At 45.1% G+C, this 18,315-nt stretch overlaps 1 protein-coding gene across 1 annotated transcript in view; it reads right to left on the bottom strand.

The window, feature by feature from the left end:
• The window catches only part of LOC133350416 (very-long-chain 3-oxoacyl-CoA reductase-like), a 31,886-nt gene extending 19,738 nt beyond the window's left edge, over window positions 1-12,148 (bottom strand). Inside the window, exons 1-3 of the mRNA XM_061564751.1 lie at window positions 11,878-12,148; window positions 9,320-9,366; window positions 3,231-3,306 (exon numbers count right to left, since the gene is read on the bottom strand). Coding sequence (XP_061420735.1) covers window positions 3,231-3,306; window positions 9,320-9,366; window positions 11,878-12,046 — 292 coding nt within the window. The 5' untranslated portion in view covers window positions 12,047-12,148. The remainder of the gene's footprint in view (window positions 1-3,230; window positions 3,307-9,319; window positions 9,367-11,877) is intronic.
• Window positions 12,149-18,315: the final 6,167 nt, after the last annotated feature.

Below are 18,315 nucleotides of genomic sequence, written 5' to 3'. Positions count from 1 at the left end.
AGCTCTGCCTTACTCTTGGGTCGTTCTAAATCCCTGACAAGGTCTTTCAGTTCACCTTGTGTTATGAGGTGTGGTTCAGAGGAGGATGGGAGAAAATCTGGGTCATGTGACCTTGATGGTTCAGGACCAGAAGTTTCATCCTCTTCCTCATCTGACTCAAGTGGAGAATGATTCTGGTGCATCAGGAACTGGCAGTCCTTCTCCGTGGGGTACTGGACATGTAGCTGAAGGAATGTTTGTATAATGCAAAGTCCACTTTACGAACTGGAGGCGCCATGCAGAAGTAACAATTGCTGATATGATCGGTTTGCTCTCTCCAAATCATTGGCACTGCAAAAGGCATAGATTTCCTTTTCCTGTTCAACCACTGGCAAAGATTTGTTGCACAAGTGTTGCAGCATGTGTGGTGCCCACATCTTGTTCTGATCTCCAATTTTGCAGCTAAAAGAAATGATGGAATTTTTTTACTAGTGGTTATACTGCGCTTTTGTGATGTAAAAGTCACTTCATCACAACAATAGCAGAAGTTATCTGCTTTGTTCACACAAGTACGAGGCATCTCTGCTCACTTTGACTAAACAGAAATGTGTCCCTTTGCAAAATCAAACTGACAAATACGAAAGCACAACACTGCATGATTTCTAGAGCTGATGTAGGGCAATTTGTTCAGCAGAGGGATACAAGCCTAGTTATGATTGTATCATCCACTAGCTGTACTACCCGGCTTCGCCCGGGACTTGTATCCACGACGGCCGGCCGCCTTTGTCTCCCCAGTGGCGATGTTAATACGCCACACCAGTTACTTATTTTGCGGCTGAGTCCCTCCCTCACCACTCTCCCTCCCTCACCACTCTCCCTCCCTCACCACTCACGCACGGCCGCCTTTGTCTCCCCAGTGGCGATGTTAATACGCCACACCAGTTACTCGTTTGAGGCCGAGTCGACCTAGGGGAGGTTCAAATAATCGTCACCGGTGGTGGCCGTGAGCGGGAATGGAACTCGGTTCGCCGGGTTTGTAGCGCAGCGTAGCGTTAACCACTACACCCACCGCTCCTCACACACCACACACGCACAGACAGACACACACACAGACACACACAGACAGACACACACACACAGACACACAGACAGCACGCTAACCACTACACTACCGCTCCCCACACACCACACACAGACACACACACAGACACAGACAGCACGTTAAGCACTACACTACCGTTCCCCCTACACAACACACGCGCGCGCGTCCATAGGTACACATACACGCGCTTGCTGCAGACACACACGACTTTCAGGGTGCGTACGGCAGTAAACGACTGAAATAATAAAGCGGCAATGCTGCGCGAGGAACGCCTTAGACCTGCAACACATTTGTGTAATGCGAGCGTAAACACACAAACACATACACACACACATACATACACACAAACACACACATACATACACACAAACACACACATACATACACACAAACACACACATACATACACACAAACACATACACAATACACACAGACATACATGCAGACACACAGAGACACACATACATACACACACATACATACACAGAAACACATACACACACATACATACACACACATACATACACACAAACACATACACACACGTACATACACACATACAGACACACAGACATAGACATAAACACATACAAAAAAACCCACATACATACACACAAACACATACACACACATACATACACAGAAACAAACACATACACACAAACACACACATACATACACACAAACACATACACAATACACACACACATACATGCAGACACACAGACACACACATAACACACATACATACACACACACATACATGCACACAAACACATGCACACACGTACATACACACATACATACAGACACGCAGACATACACATAAAGACATACAAAAAAACCGACATACATACACACAAACACATACACACATACACATGACCCGGCTTCGCCCGGGACTTGGATCCACGATGGCCGGCCGCCTTTGTCTCCCCAGTGACGATGTTCACACACGACAGCAGTTACGCGTTTGAGGCTGAGTCGACCTAGGGGAGGCCCAGGTCCGTTTCAAATAATCGTCAGCGGTGGTGGGCGTGAGTTGGAATGGAACTGGGGTCGCTCAACCAGCTTAATGACTATTTGTACAAAGAACATATAAAGAATCGATTATAATAACCAGGCTACAGTCCACATTATATACTGGCAGTACACGCACTCAGCTTCATAAGCAGGCTAGAGTGTACATGATAGAGTGGCAGTACGCTCACCGAGTTTAATAAGCAGGCTACAGTCTACATGATAGACTGGCAGTACGCTGACCCAGCTTAATGACTATTTGTACAGTGAACATTTAAGTAATCGATTGTTGGCGCGTTGGGTTTAAAAGTAATATAAATTGCACACATTGTGGTGGGGGTGGAGTGAAGAGTAGGAAAAACTTTGATGAATTTACCTCAGAGTGGCGTGGTGGGTGTCTAGGCCTAGTAGCGTGCAGAGCCTGCGGCCTCGCCAAAATTGTCCAGCCGGCAGAGGCAGGGTACGGGTGGCGTGCCTTCCCCCCCTCAGCGCTCGAACAATACTGTGTAATGGCTATTATTTAATTATTTACGGAGCCTATGAAAGTGGCGAAGGCGTGGCTAGCCGTTGGCAGGGGCAACCGCCGTCCAATGAAACTGCAGCCCTTGGCGAAGGCGTCGCTAGCCGTTGCCAGGTCCAATGAAAGCGGCGAAGGCGTCGCTAGCCGTTGCCAGGGGCAACCGCCGTCCAATGAAAGTGCGTATGGTCCGAAATCCACACACACACAGACAGACATGCACGATTTTATATATATAGATGACTTCTAGGCATAACATGATGCAATTTATATCATGTATGATGCAATACCAGGTTCAGATTGCATCAATGTTTTGCTCAAAAAGCAAGTACTATCCAAACCCAGTCATAGATGTATGTATAGATCCAGTCAAATATGTATTTTAGTAATTTCTGGTTTAAATTGAGATCCCTTCCCTTCATAACTCGCGTATCCTCGGCTATTCCCAAGTCAAGGGTCGTATATACCGACTCGGTAGCATTTATTAAAAACTAGAGCCAAGCAACAATTTGAAGCATCATTTTCATTCTCAGTGACCCAGAATTAGTACATTTATTTCGAAAGCATTTTGGCAAGAGACCAGTGTTAGAGATGTAGAAATATACACAAACCAATTTCTTCTGCCACCTTCACCAACTTGTGGCGGGTCCTGCTGATCAGCACCACGCTCAATCCTTGCCTCGCCAACTACAGACACAGCAACCACCATGTTCAATCCATGCTCCTAACCCCAACCATAGCCCTAACCCCGACCTGTACAGGTTTTGTGGATTCGAGTATGGGTTTGCAGTACTGTGCCCCTCCATAATCACGGCAACGATTCAAGTAATGGCGATTATGAAATCACGCACTTTGTTGTAAATTTTTTACTTCCATTTGCCGTAACATATCGATGATTATTAAGTCTCATTCTATCATGCCACAGTGCCATTTCGCATACCTCTCAACCCATTATCAGTGCCTACCCTATTACAGACCAATTCAGACCTTATTGGTCACCCTGTGCCCTTATAAATATCAACATTCATCCTACAAAGTACCGTCACAAGAGAGAAATACAAACAAAGACAAATTTAGTTTTTTTTTGCCCGTATTGAAATGGCTGTATGGACCCGAAAACTCAATTACCCTGTACAAGAATATGGCTAAACTGTATGAGTTGATATGTATGATTTCGGGTCACCATCTTTTCCACTGTAGACCAAACCAAGAATTAATTGTCAGTCAGACTAAGTCTATCCAAACTGTCCGTCCCATCCGTCACACTCTGGATCTCCCAAACAGATAGTCGGTACAAACATTTCATCTTGCTGAGGATATTTTCAGAAAATTGTGTAAAAGGTCTGCAAACATATACAGCAGACTCTTGATGATCCGATTAACTGCAGCACCTGAGATTGACACAAATTTATAACCCATGGATTTTCCCTTATGCCTAAATTAATATTTATCTAAAAACAGTTATAAATTGTTATTCTTGGAAATGTTTATTACAAGTCACCTGCTTAAACTGAACAAATATCTGCTCCGGTTAATCCGAAATCCACGTGATCGCCTCTACAGTACAGTAGTTGCATTTCTTTACTACAGTGGATGGAGTTTGATTGATCTTGATTGGCTGTGGCTCTGCTGCTGTCCAATTGGTGGGTTGAGTCTTCTGTGCAGAAGTAGGAAAGTGTTATTAATGAGCACGCGCACCGATCGATAAATTCTTTACGACAAATTTTAGTTTAGTTCATTAACAAACTCAATTTTCTTAACGTATACATCATTTATATCTATATTAGTGGGTTTTTGGCATAGAGATCCGCGGCAAATGGATATTTTTGGATTATCCGCGATTTTGAATTAGCACGATTAATTGAGAGCTTTCTCTACGACAAATATTCATGACAATGCGTTATTTGTGTAAGTGACCGTGCTGACACAGGCTAAATTGATATGGCCCAGATGTGGTGGAAGGGCAATGTGGTTTTCATGGTCATATTGTGATTGTCGTTATATTATGGCTGTTGTGGTTATGTTTGTGGTTACAGTAAAACCTTGGATTGCGAGTAACTTGCTCTGCGAGTGTTTTGCAAGACGAGCAACATTTTTAAATAAATATTAATTTGATAAACTAACGAGGTCTTGCAATACGAGTAGTACATATACGCTTTGCGTCACGTGATCACAACTGATGTACGAGTGCTTTGATATACAAGTGCTTTGGATTACAAACACGTTTCCGGAACGAATTATGCCCGCAATCCAAGGTTTTACTGTATTTGGTTATGGTTTAAACTGTGGGGAGCAGTAGCGTAGCGGTTAGCATGCTGCACTATGAACCTTGCAACACGAGTTCGATTCCCACTCACGGCCAACACCAGTGACAATTGTCTGAAAGGGTCATAGGCCTCCCCTATGTCGACTCGGCCTCAAATTTGTACCTGGTGTGGTATATAAACATCGCCACTAGGGATACAAAGGCGGCTGGGCGTGGTGTTGGCCACCCAACCCTCGTGTGCTGTGCCGGCCTTCATAGGTGCTTGCTAACAGCACTTGCCTCAACAGTCTGTTAAAGGCTATACGGGGGTCTTTGTGTTTTTTATGATTGTTACTATAATGCCGGTTTGCTTATGGTTGTATTGCAGACGTTTTGGGTATAATGTGGTTGTAGTTATAATGGCTGTGGATATATTATGGCTTCAGTTGAGGTTGTAAAATATTTGTACATCTGTCTTAGTCATATTTATACATGTGTAATGCGGGCGTAAACGGCCCTCCGGAAGTGACGTCATGAGGGGAGGAGTTAGGTCACGGGGAGGAGAGGGGTTAAGTCTATAGAGGGAGGGGAACCGGAAGAGGAAGGGGAGTGACGGGAGACCAGGAACGAGTAAGGCCACGTAGGGCGAGAGCGGAGGGTGGCGAGATCGCCACGGACACGGGGAGCGAGGATCGGCACCGTCGGCCAGCGGTGACCGACCCGAAGCAGCGAGGAGGCTGCAGTCAGCAGCGGGTCTGCATACGGAGTCAGCAGCGGGTCTGCATACGGGAGTTGGCAGCGGGTCTGCATACGGAGTAAGGCCAAGAGGGTCTGCATATAGAATTAGCAGCGGGGGTCTGCACGAGGAGTTAGCAGCGAGTCTGCAGGGAGAGGAAGGAGGCTACAATAGCGATAGCAGCCTGGGGGCTACAAATAGAGTGTCTCTAAGAGAGTGCCGTGAGGGAAAAGACAAGAACCCAATAAAGGACACGAAGTCAGAGAGAAGCGTCCGAGTCCTTTATTACACATGTCATGATGTTATCATTATTGTTGTTGATAATGATGACGTTTTTCGGTTGTTGATATACTGTTGATGTTAATATGAACAATATTATTATATTTTGGTTTTGATGTTAATGTCTTATTATTGATGTTATTATAACAAAAAATAAGTTTGATTATCGAGGGAACATTAAATCACGAGGTATGAAACATTTTCCATGATAAAACATAAATATGCTGAATTGGTATGCATTGTCGATTATCAAACATAGATTTATGCTGTAATATTAAATTGTTCTGCCCCACGGCAGATATGGGGGTGTGTTTACACAGGAACTTCCTGATATGATGTTGAGTTTGGTCACGTGACCAGGAAGTTAGGGGTCGTCCATAAATTACGTCACGCGATTTTGGCAGATTTTTGACCAACCTCACACGGCGTCACAAAAAATATGACGTCACAAAGCTCTGCCCCCCCCCCCCCAAAACTATATTTCCATTTTGAAAATAAAACATGCTTCAAATCGCTTAAGCTATGGTCATAGTAATGCGTATTTAATGTGGCGCTGCACTCTGATGTAGGAGGCGTTGGAAAGCTGAAATTTAGCATAAAATTCACTTCAAAATATTCATAATTTAACTAAAACTGCAGATGTTCAGAATATTATATTGAAATTCTCTCATTATCAAATATTAAAAGTAATTATAACTATGGAGTGTACAATTATAACAATCACATTCATTCCACAGAATGAAAAGCCCTGGTAGAATTATTAAAATCAAAATGTTTAATAACAATCATAAAAAAAAGGTAGCTTCTCCATTCTCCTATGGAAAAGCAAAATGCTCTTTCATGGAACAAAAAAAATATTTAAAATACTAAATCGTGCACAAGATATACTGAATCGTGAGCGGTTTAATTTATTTTTTTCATAAGGGAACTCTGTAGTTAAATTAAAGATCGTAAATGGTTAAATTCAGTCCCTCATGGTTCATAGTAGGACAATGGCGAAAAGAAGCATGACGCCATTTCTGGTTACAAAGAACTATAATTTCATGGAGGAACAATCAATCATGGAGGACGCGTTGGCTATTGCACGCTTGCCGAATGACGTATATTTAGTAGGTACTCCATGATTAATTATCCCTCCATGCTCAAAAATGGCTGCTTGATATCTTTGTACCCAAAACCGTTTCTCTCTATATTATTATAAATGTTATCGTAACATAATATTATTAAAAAATTATACTGATATAATTTTTTAATATTTAATAAACAAACGTGTGATTTTAAATTATGTCGATTGATATGACAGGAATAATAGTGCTTACGTTTTTAAAATCCTTATTCGAAACTTTTAAGCGTTTTTAATATAACGACTGCATTACATTTTTATTTGCACTTGCTCTTCTTGAATAAGTATTATTCTCCATAAAAGTGTGACGTAGTTTGACTTCCGGTTCTTATGTTTAACATAATATAATCTATACTATTAATAAAAGGGGACCTTAATAAGTTGAAATCATCAAAAAGTAAATAATGAAAAAATACTGTCGTTATAACAATTCTATTTAGTTAAGTAGAATGTGTTGCTTATATTTATTTAAAGTTGTGCATTTTAATGTGACGTCATATTTCTAAAACCCCCCTCGTCACACATCGTCGCAAATGTCTGACCCCCCACCCCCCACCTATAGGTGCGTGACGTCATTTATGGACGGCCCCTTACGAGTTAAGGGTCTCGAAGCCACGAGGCAAGGCAGGGGTGTCAGCCATTACAAAGAGTACAAAATGGAGGCACAATTAGCGTTTCAGTGAAGACGGGTGCATCTGTTCATTGTGGGACTTTAAGAAGCATCATCTCTAAGTTCGTTTTTGTTGTTATAATACTGGGAATGCTGCTATGTTAGGATTGACGTTATAATGCTGTTACATTGTTTAGATAAATACGAAGCCTAGTTAACAACGAAGCCTGCCACTTGCATTATTGTGAGCAAGGATGAAGAAGTATCTCATCCACAGTTCAGTGTTATGTGCAGCACTGTACATTTGGGCTGCAGTATGGTGATTACACAAAGTGACCTTATTTAACAAAGTAGCTTATTCTCTTGATGTATAGCTATTCAGTGCTAATGTAGGTGTCTGGTCCATTCAGGACCTATTATTGAGATTCATGTTATCTAAGACAATGTTATGATGCTGCAGTGTTCATTCATTGTATTGATATTGCAAATATTAACAGATGCTGTATTTTGTGCTGTGTTTTACCATCCATTTACCTTGTACTATTTATTAAATACGTTGGAGTCAGATGTTCACCCTGGCCGAAGGTGTATTGAATGCGAGGTTAACTACTCGGATAGTGGTGCAACGCAGCGCACAGCGAGGCCGAGACAAATACTTTTACTAAATATGTTGGCATTTTTTGAACGGATACAAAATTGCAACATTTAAACTAAAACTCAACTATTTCTTTATTTTATCAGGTAAGGCCCACTGAGCTATTTAGCTCTTTTTCAGAGGCTACGTGGCCATAAATGATAGTTTAACAAAGTGGCTTATCATGTGGGAATTTATATCAGCAAAATACTCTAAACGCATGTTTCTAAACTTGGAGAGAAAAACCGGAGGACCCGGAGAAAAATCCACACGATCACGGGGAGACCATGCAAACTCCAAATATACAGGTGTCAGGATCGAACCTATGACGTCCTGTACAAAAGGCGAGGTAGTTAACATCTCGTCACCATAGGACAAATACCATGCCATGCAAATGCGCAGGCACTTTGTGCCATTTAGTCTATAAATTTATCATTACTAATTGGCCGATCGCTATTCCAGGACGATCCTGATTGGTCAGGTGGAACAGCCACTGATAATTGATGGTCTGTCCGACCAACCAGCATTGGATGGGCAAGGGGATTTGAACGGGAACTGGTGGGAGTTTATTTCAAGTTGTCATCGGCTGAGAGAAGGTTCTAGTAAGGATCGTGAGAGAGTGCTAGAAGGGACAGGAGAGCTTAGGGTCCATGGAGGATCTCCCTGCAGGGTGGACCGCTGATGGTGTGAGCTGTGAAGAAGTGTGCATACAGTGGACTTTCAACTTACGCGTGCAAACTCTACTGCACTCGAATAAAGTTGTCGGTCGAGTTGCCACCTTGTCTGGATTGGGCCCCGCACAGTCTGGAAATTTGGTGGTGGTCTGTATACGGGTGCCAAGACATGATTTGTACCGAGATCTGGTATTGCTGTGTTGAACGTTATCACCCTTGACTGCAGTTTTGATAATAGACCTGGGCTGATTGAGACATATGTATGGGTTTGGTCTGTGAAAAAAAAATTGTGTCACCCTATACAATAGCAATATCGCTATGTATGTGGCAATGTAGCATGCTCTCAACGTGTCAAATGCAGTAATAGAAAAATGCTTAATAAACATTCACTGTACTCACTTCAATTGCATAAGCCTTTCCAATTCCATCAGAGGCACCTGTAACAACTGCAATATGGAGAAGAAAAATAGAATCATGAAACATCCCCAGACGTCTGTGCAGAGTTTTGCGGAGTCATTTGGAACGTTCCCTTCATCTCCGAATTAAAGGCGGAGAGAAAGGAGGGAAGCACTTGTGGTTCATTGTACGGCTTAACAAAAACAAACTAAAACTACGCTATTTTGTATTTTACCAGGTAAGGCCCAACTTAGCTGCTGTGTAGCTAATTTTTAGAAGCGACCTGGCTATCACAAATAATAGCTCAACAAAGTGGCTTGTCACGTGGACATTATTGTCATCAAATACGTGACCACGGGGAGATGCAAGCTCCAAATATACAGCAGGCGTCAGAGTCGGAATCCAACCTACGATCTCCTGTATAGCAGGCCAGGCCACCGCGGCACCCAACAACAACGATGATCGTGTCACTCTACCAAAATCGCTTCATCTATTCCCGTAACAAAAACAATGCATTATCTTATTTCGTGACGTAATATTTGCGAAACAACAAACACAATAACTATGTATAAAATGGAAGACAGCTATATCACACGTCGAACAATCTATTTTTATTTCGCATCACAACCGAAAACCCAGACTACCCTAGTCACGCATGTTATTCATACCTTGTGTTACCGCGAGTTGTGTGCGCGACAAGTGTTAAAGATTGTGAAATTGTCACGATTAGTAGGACACTCGCGGCAGACAACTAAACAACTGCAAGTGATGTTTTTACTTGCACTGGAACTATCTGCTGTATAGCAAAGCATGAAAATAGCCGCATGATTAGAATGCGACGCGAAACGTAATTCGATAAGACGGGCGATAGTCAACTGAATAAGTGCGACGGGTACGCATCCAAGAGGATGTCAGCGGAGGAGCCAGAGGCACGACCTCTGACCGTGGCGCGGCACGTTGGGTTGTTGCGTCGCAGAAACGTGAGAGGTGGCCGACGGCTTGCAGAGACCTTGATCCAGCAGTGGTTTGATCGCGGTTTTGTGACGACGAATACTGTCCCGAATAAGGTACTGTTCGTAATTACTGCCAAATGCTTTTTTTGGGGCCTGTTATGGGCGTTTCACTAGTTATATTGTAAACCGGGATGAGTGAACTAATTCTAGTTTTACTTGAAGGCCAATAACCCTGGTCCAGTAGGGCCATTTTACTTGTGAAATTTTGGAAAACATACCACACATTCGCCAGTTCAAGTGAATGATCTACGATTCACTGTGTTTACTTTCCACCTCAAAGCAGTCAGGGACATTTTGGCATTACGGTGATGCCACCCGATAGCATGAATCTCCTTACTAACGAATCAAAAAGTGTTCCCATGCGGTCGTACACAGTGCTGGCTCGTAGCAGGTATTTTCACTTTCCTTCAGTGAGAACCTATCTGTTCTCCAGTGAGGACCCATCTCTTCTGAGGTCCCACCTCTTCTCTCTCTTGTAAGAGGAATTGTCGAGTCTATCTTGACTGTGGATTTACCATAAGCACTGCGATCGTGAGCCCAATGATTGAAAATAAGTTACCCCATTAAAGGCGATCGTGGGTTCGATCCCGACCCTGACGCCTGCTGCTGTATATTTGGAGTATGCGTCGCTCTCTCTCTCCGTGGTCATGTGGATTTTTCTTGAAGTCCTCCAGTTGTTTCTCTCCAAATGTAGAATCAACATTACTCGTTTAAGAGTATTTGGCTGATATGAATTTCCACGTGATAAGCCACTTCGTTGTGATAGCCAGGTCGCTTCTGAAAAAGAGCCGTTATAGATAACTCAGCGGGCCTTACCTGGTAAAATAAAAGTTCACTAATTGACTTATAGTTATCACCAGCCATGATCTATCCCCACCACTCGACGAAGGCCTTCCCAATATGAGGTCGTCGGCGCTGGTCCTGCCATGCAACAATCCAGCCAGCGCCCGCACACGGAGCCTATGTCATCGCTCCATCTCCTCGGCGGACATCCTCTCTGACGCGTTCACATTCTTCGGCTGCCACTCCACGTTATTATTCTTGACCATGGTCCATCGTCCGCTGCTCGCGACGTGTCCTGCCTATTGCATTCGTCGTTTCGCTCAATGTGGATGTTGTTTTCCCTCGCTGAGTGATTGAGGGCATGGCGATTATGTATGCCATCGTTAAAGTAGCTCGTTTGAACGGACTTGTGTGTTGTGTAACTGACAGCGTGTGCACTATACATTAATGAGAGGATTGTTTGTGGGTAGGCTCGTTCTGCGTGCACTGCGGTTAATTAATTTAATATTTTTTTGTTCGGACTGGCAGTACAGCGCACACGCACTATAACAATGTGAGATACGGGCAAAGCGTCGTGCTGCCCACCAACGATATCGCGATAATCGTGGCATGATGTAATTGTATATCTAATCGTGAAAAAAAAACATTTTTTGCAAGCCCAACAAACACACGTACAGACAGACTCACAAACATGCCCTCGAAAATCTAGTATTAACAGACGGACTCGCTCTCACACACACTCACACACACACACTCGCGCGTTACCTGCCCAGTCCCCGCTGGCGCAGAGGAGCGGAGACACCGCGCGGGGTCGGCGCCCCCAGAGCGCGCGGTGCGTGCGGAGCGCGAGCGCGAGGAGCCACGCGGCGCGACCCGCGGCGAGCAGCAGCGCGCAGAGACCCATCACGGAGAGGCATCCCCACGTGGCGCTCATCCCCAGCCGCAGCCCCAGGACGGCGCTGGGGACACTGCGCACGCAGCGCTCGAGGCGCTCACTCACAGAGCGCGCGGACGGACGAGCTCCCCGCAGTGTCCGGGCGGGGATTGCCCACCGCGCACACTCACTCGGCGAGAACGGCACGCAGAGGGGGGGGGGGGGGTTAGGGAGAATTGACGAAGCTTGACGAAGCACACAGGCAGAGCAGGAACCACCCATATATATAAAGAGGCAAAGATCGCCCGTGTAGCCTCAATACACTTTTGGGGCAAGTGCCTTTAGCGAGCACCTGTGAAGGTCAGAACGGCACTCCAGCGGGTGGGTGGCCAGCACCACGCCTGTGCCGCCTTTGTCTCCCTCATGACGATGTTTACACACCGCACCAGGTACTCATTTGAGGCGGAGTCGCCCTAGGGGAGGCTTAGAACAGGTTCAAATATTCGTCAGTGTTCTTGGTCGTGAACAGGAATCGAAATCGGGTCGCCGGTTTCGTAGCGCAGTGCGCTAACCATTACACCACCACTCCCCACAGCTCCCCCATACGCATCTACCCAGGAACCCCCATTCGCTATACGTGGCTGGACGTCTCACGTGCCACTTTGGCTGCACTTAAGAGGGCACAGGAAGTCAGTCCCCCTGGAGAGAGGAAGGTCCCAGGTGGTTTTAGTTAATACTAATGACCGCCAGATGCGCTGATTGCACTCCCAAACGTACAAAATTGCTCCAATCATGATACATTAAGGAGCGGGTTAACATACCGTCACTCATGCAGGCTACACATTGAAATGTTGCACCATCCGCAACATACGGAGGCTCGCACATATGCAGATGCTTTCACCCGATTAATGGGCGTTTATCCACGCGAGAGGAAACCGGATCAACCGGTGAATACCCCCATGGTGCAGAAGGGACAGATGATAATTATAATTATACTCTTGGGTTCTTTCGGTAAAGTCACGTAGGTAGAAAAATAATGGATCACGACGTTTCAATCGCAACACAAGCAATCGTCATCAGATGAGACAGCTACAGCAAGAACTGCTGAAGTAGACGAGAGAGCTGCCGTGGCACGAGGTTATATAGGTATCGGTGGTAGGGGGAGAGAGAAGGGGGGAGGGGGCGGGGCAGAAAGTGGGACCCGCAGCAGCACCGGGTGAGAGCTCTGCTGAGAGGCCCCGCAAGCAGCACCTGAGTCACTGGGGCAGAGATCCGAGAGAGGCACAGAGAGAGAAACAAGGAGTCGGAAATAACAGCTGACATAGGCAGGTAGGATGGAACAATAACAGTCAGTTAAGACTTTACTTGGTTAATAATGTTCTTCCAATGATTGCTCAGTTTGTACCCAACTTCTCGGTTGAAGTTGTGTCTGTGTTTATATATCTGGATGGCTTCATGAACAAATCTCTAATAGCCGGTGGGTTTGCAGAGTACCTTCATCTTGGAAAAGTCAATTTCGTGTGAGCCCACTGCAGCAGAGGTATTGGTCCTATTGTGTATCAGATCCGCCTTGTGTTCACGAACACGGTCCGAGACATGTCGTTTCGTTTCCCCAATGTAACTGCTGCCACAGCCACAACTCAGTTTGTAGACACGAGGGTATTGCATGTCAGGAATCACATCCTTTACAGATGGGATCAAATCACGGATTTTGTGTACTGTGTTGAAACGAACCTGGATCTTGTGTTTGTTTAAGATTTTGGAAATATTTTTGGTAACCCCTGCTATGTATGGCAAAGTGATGGTTTTGGTTGGATCCTCAGATGTTTGTCTCCCCATGGTTGGGGAGACAGCTTTGCTGATTGTACGGTCAGAATATCCATTCATCCTGAGGGCTTGGTGTACGTGCTCCAGCTCACTGGCTAGGTGGTGCTGGTAGGAGATGCAATGGGCCCTATGGTGTAGTATTTTGATGAGGGAATTCTTCTGGGCTGGATGGTGGTGGGAGTCAGGCTTTAGATAGCCCCCCCCTCTCTCCCCCCTACCGCCGATACCAATATAACCTCGTGCCACCGCAGCTGTCTTGCTGTAGTTCTTACATGATGACGATTGCTTGTGTTGCGATCGAAACGATGTGATCTATTATTTTTCTACCTACGTGACTTTACCGAAAGAACCAAAAAGTATGGATGCCTGCAGTTACGAAAGCTTCAAATCAAGATAATTATAATTCGCCCACACTTGGGCTGTTGCCGCCTTCTACTGGCAAGCCAGGGTAGGTCTCCTCGACACCCACGAGAAGGAAGTTTCACTACGCGTGTGATCCATCAGCCCTCGTCACCTCCACGGAGTTGAAGTACAGGCCACGTGCGTAACCACCACCCTTTTGTGATAACCATCTAGCGCTTTGCGCCTGTGGTGAGCGTCACTCCCATTGTTGCTGTAAGCTGACTGCTGCCAACCGCCAAGTTGCATCGTTTATCAGCAAAGATCTCGCAAATGATTATTATGGCGGTACCCCGGGGTACCAAATAATACAAAATGGCCGCGGCAATAAAATATTTTATTTCTGGGACACTATTTTTTCCCAGGGGTGTACTTAACTCCGCGACTGGGTGTACCAATCAATCCGAAATCAGTGGTACTCCGCAATGTCGAAACGCCAAACATTAGCATAAAAAAAACCATTATCGAAAATTTCAACTTTGAATAGTACATCGTGTCTCGCTCGTCGAGATGAGTCGATTGCCGCATCGCCGACCATCAACAGACTAGAAATGACTGCATCACAGACATATAGCCTGTAAACAAACTGTTGGGGAAGTACTATTAGCGAGTAGCGCCTATGAAGGTCAGTACGGCGCACGAGGGGGTGGGAGGCTCAGCACCACGCCCTTTTGTCAACCAAGTGACGATGTTTACACACCGCACCAGGTACTCAATGCCGAGTCGACCTAGGGGAGGCCCCAGGACCGGTTCAGATCATCGTAACTGGTGTTGGCTGTGAGCAGGAATCGAACTCGGGTTTCCAATCAAATGCATCGAAAAGGCATCCAAAACAGATAATCTGCCCGCTCAGCTTAACCGAAATGGGGAATATTTTTCAGATCCCCAATAGTTGACAATTTTAACCTTCATTTTTCTGAACTGGTACCCTATTTGATAATGTATTGGGAGTCACCCCTGCTCATGCAAATTCTTACACCCCTATCCAAACATTAAGCGAATTTAGTTTTCAGCCAATCCACGAAAGTAATGTTCTGAAACAACTGTCCTACCTCAAAGGGTCCTCCTCTACCGGAGCAGATAGTATTCCCGTCTTTGCTCTACTAACTGTTGGTCACCGAATATACAAACCTATAGCCCATATTTTCAACCTGTCTATCAAAGAAGCATCAGTTCCTCTAGAATGGAAACATTCCTATGTTCGTCTACTTCACAAAGGGGGCCCTAAAGATGATCCAAATAACTACCGACCTATCTCAATTTTGTCCCCGTTGATGAAAATTTTAGAAAAATTATTGAACTACCAAATTAGCAGTTTCCTGTCCGCCAACAATCTATTAGATCTAAAACAATCTGGGTTCCGAAAAAAAACAGCACTACATCTGCTGCATTAGACTCTCTGAATCACATTTACAGTAGCCTTGATAATAAGCAGTACTGCGCCTGTCTTTTTCTTGACTTTTCCAAAGCTTTTGATTGCAGTAGACCACAACATCCTGCTTAGCAAAATAAGTTGCCTCTGTTTTTCCGAAAACACAGTAAAATGGTAAAAAAATTACCTTTTTTCTCGCACCCAAACTGTATTCACAGATGGTTGGAGGTCAAACAGTGTTAAGATAACAAAAGGGGTTCCACAGGGTTCCATTCTCGGCCCCCTCTTGTTCTCTCTTCATGTAAATGACTTGGGCACTGAACTGGATTTTTCCAGGGTAAATATTTTTGCAGATGATACGGTACTGATTACTGCTGGCCGCTCTCTGGATGACGTGATTGCTAAGCTCCAGAGTGATTTCAACAAACTACGACATCAGCTAGTTGCTCTTAAACTAGTCCTAAATCCTGCCAAAACCAAGGTGCTATGCTTCTCACCAGAATTAATGCGGGAAGTTATTTTCCCCCAATTACATTCCTTAAATAATGATCAAATAGAGCAAGTCAAGATCTATAAGTATCTTGGGTTCATCCTGGATTCAAAACTGAATTTTGAAGATCGCATTGATTATATTGGGAAAAAGACAAAAGTTAAAATTGGTTTTCTATATCGACACAAGCACTGCTTCCCCCCTAAATTCCGTTTGGAATTGATAAAAGCCTCTACTTGATTACTGTGACATCGTGTATAAATCAGCCCCAAGTACTGCACTGAAGAAGCTTGGCTCAATGTATCACTCGGCCTTAAGATTTGCATTGAACTGCCCATATAGGACTCACCACTGTGATCTCTACATTGGGTCAAATTTAACATCTCTGAATGTTCGACGGCTTGTGCACCAGATCTTATTTATTCATGATGTACTTACAAAAAAATCCGCAGATTACCTGCTGGATCTCCTCTCTGTTTCAAAGAACAAATTTGACCTAAGGTCTACACTCATTTACCAGCTTCATATTCCCTATTGCCGTACATATACCGGAGGAAGGGCTTTTGCTATTGATGCCCCCAGGGTCTGGAATGCTGTCGCCAATAAATTGAAACTTGAGTCACTATCTATGAGATCTTCACTCAAAACTGCTCTAGAGGAGTTGTACACTCCTAGCTGCCAGTGCTATTCAGTGGCCTAAAATAAAATGTTTCGCTCCGTATGATCGCTATAAAGTATGACCTGTGTTTTGATTTAGTGTGCTGATCTTAAAGGTGCATTGAAAAATTATAATACTCCGATTGATGCTCCTGCTGTTGTGGAGTGACTCATGCAGCCAGCTATGGCTGCAGGGTTTTGGTAGTACATGTTGTTTATTCCATTTATTGTGAAAATTCCGTCACCGTTCCTATGATCACTGTTTCATTGCTTTCATGGCTTTATTTTGGTGATTTCGAAAAGTGTATTGGTTTAGCCATGTCTGTTTGATGGCCTTAATCTAAGTTGTCTTGTGGTTGTTGTTGGTTGTTTGACTTGGATCCCACTGCGATTTTTGCACACAGCGTTGGTGTACGGTGTTTTTTTCTGCAATATTTTGCTGTCTTTTCTTGGATTTTCTGTTTGCACTCAGTCACATATTCACTTTAAGATTTTTTTTGTTCATGTTTATGTTTTTTGTTTTTTGCAGTTGCACCCGATTCAAGAGCCGAATGGCTCACAGGGCTATGTGATGCCGCCGCCACGAAGCCGTTCAGCAGGCGCCCCAGCTACGACCTCGCCACCACCAAGCGACGGAGCCGACCCCGCGGCCCCCTCACCTCACCTCACATGAACACACCCGCACGCATGTCCCCCCCCCCATAGAGCTCCGAGGGGAGGTCACCTGGCCGACCGGTTTTTATCCGAGAAGCCCTTATCGGGATTAAACTTTCACGGTTTCCGGCGACTAGGGAATTGGACGACCTCCCCCGACGCTACTTTGCACCGCGGCGCTGCGACCGGCCTTAAGATTGCAAGGTCGCAGCGAGGGGCCACTCGGCCACCGCGGGTGAAACGCATCCCACACACCCCACACACGCCAGTATCGACGGGGCAGGCAGAGGGAATAAGCATTGTGATGGAGGAGCATCATTAGAAAACACGCAGCGCATCTGAACTGCATAATCAGGCACCCCCGCACAGGCAGCGGAGGGACGGCATAATTACGCTCGGGCACGCAGGCACCATTGTTAGGGGAGTTAAAGGATAAGGCTATTAGTATAAATAACCTGGAGAGCGGGGTCACGCGGGCAGCCGTGCACAAATTCCCACGGCGCACCTTTGTAATGGACGCCGCCGCATAATCTTCAATAACAAAGGCATACGTGAGAAAGGAATTAACTTGCGGAACGTCCGATTAGCATATCGAAGGCCCACGGTACGTGGGAAGGGGGTAGGGGCCTGAGTCCGGGAATTAGGATAAAAGGGAGCGTAGCGAGGTAGAGCTCTCTCTTACTCCGAGAAGCCAGCGTCCAAGACGGCCCCCAGCTCTGCCCTCCAGCGAGGAAAATCCACGGAACGTCGAGTGCCTCAAACCGTGAGTAAGGAGGTAAAAGTATTTCGTGAACGATAAATAGGGAATAGGTCCCGGGATAGTAGAGTAGGCAGCCTCGTCGATTCATACTGACTCAACAACCAGTCCCGGGTAGCAGACAATAAATCATTAACAGCTGGTCGTGGCCTCGTGTGATCTCGTATTATAAG

This window comes from Lethenteron reissneri, chromosome 33 (genome assembly GCF_015708825.2).
Source record: "Lethenteron reissneri isolate LAM-NWPU_2019-01 chromosome 33, ASM1570882v1, whole genome shotgun sequence".
Lineage (NCBI taxonomy): Eukaryota > Metazoa > Chordata > Hyperoartia > Petromyzontiformes > Petromyzontidae > Lethenteron > Lethenteron reissneri.
Note: the sequence above shows the minus strand (reverse complement) of the source record. Positions and strands in the feature narration are given on the sequence as shown.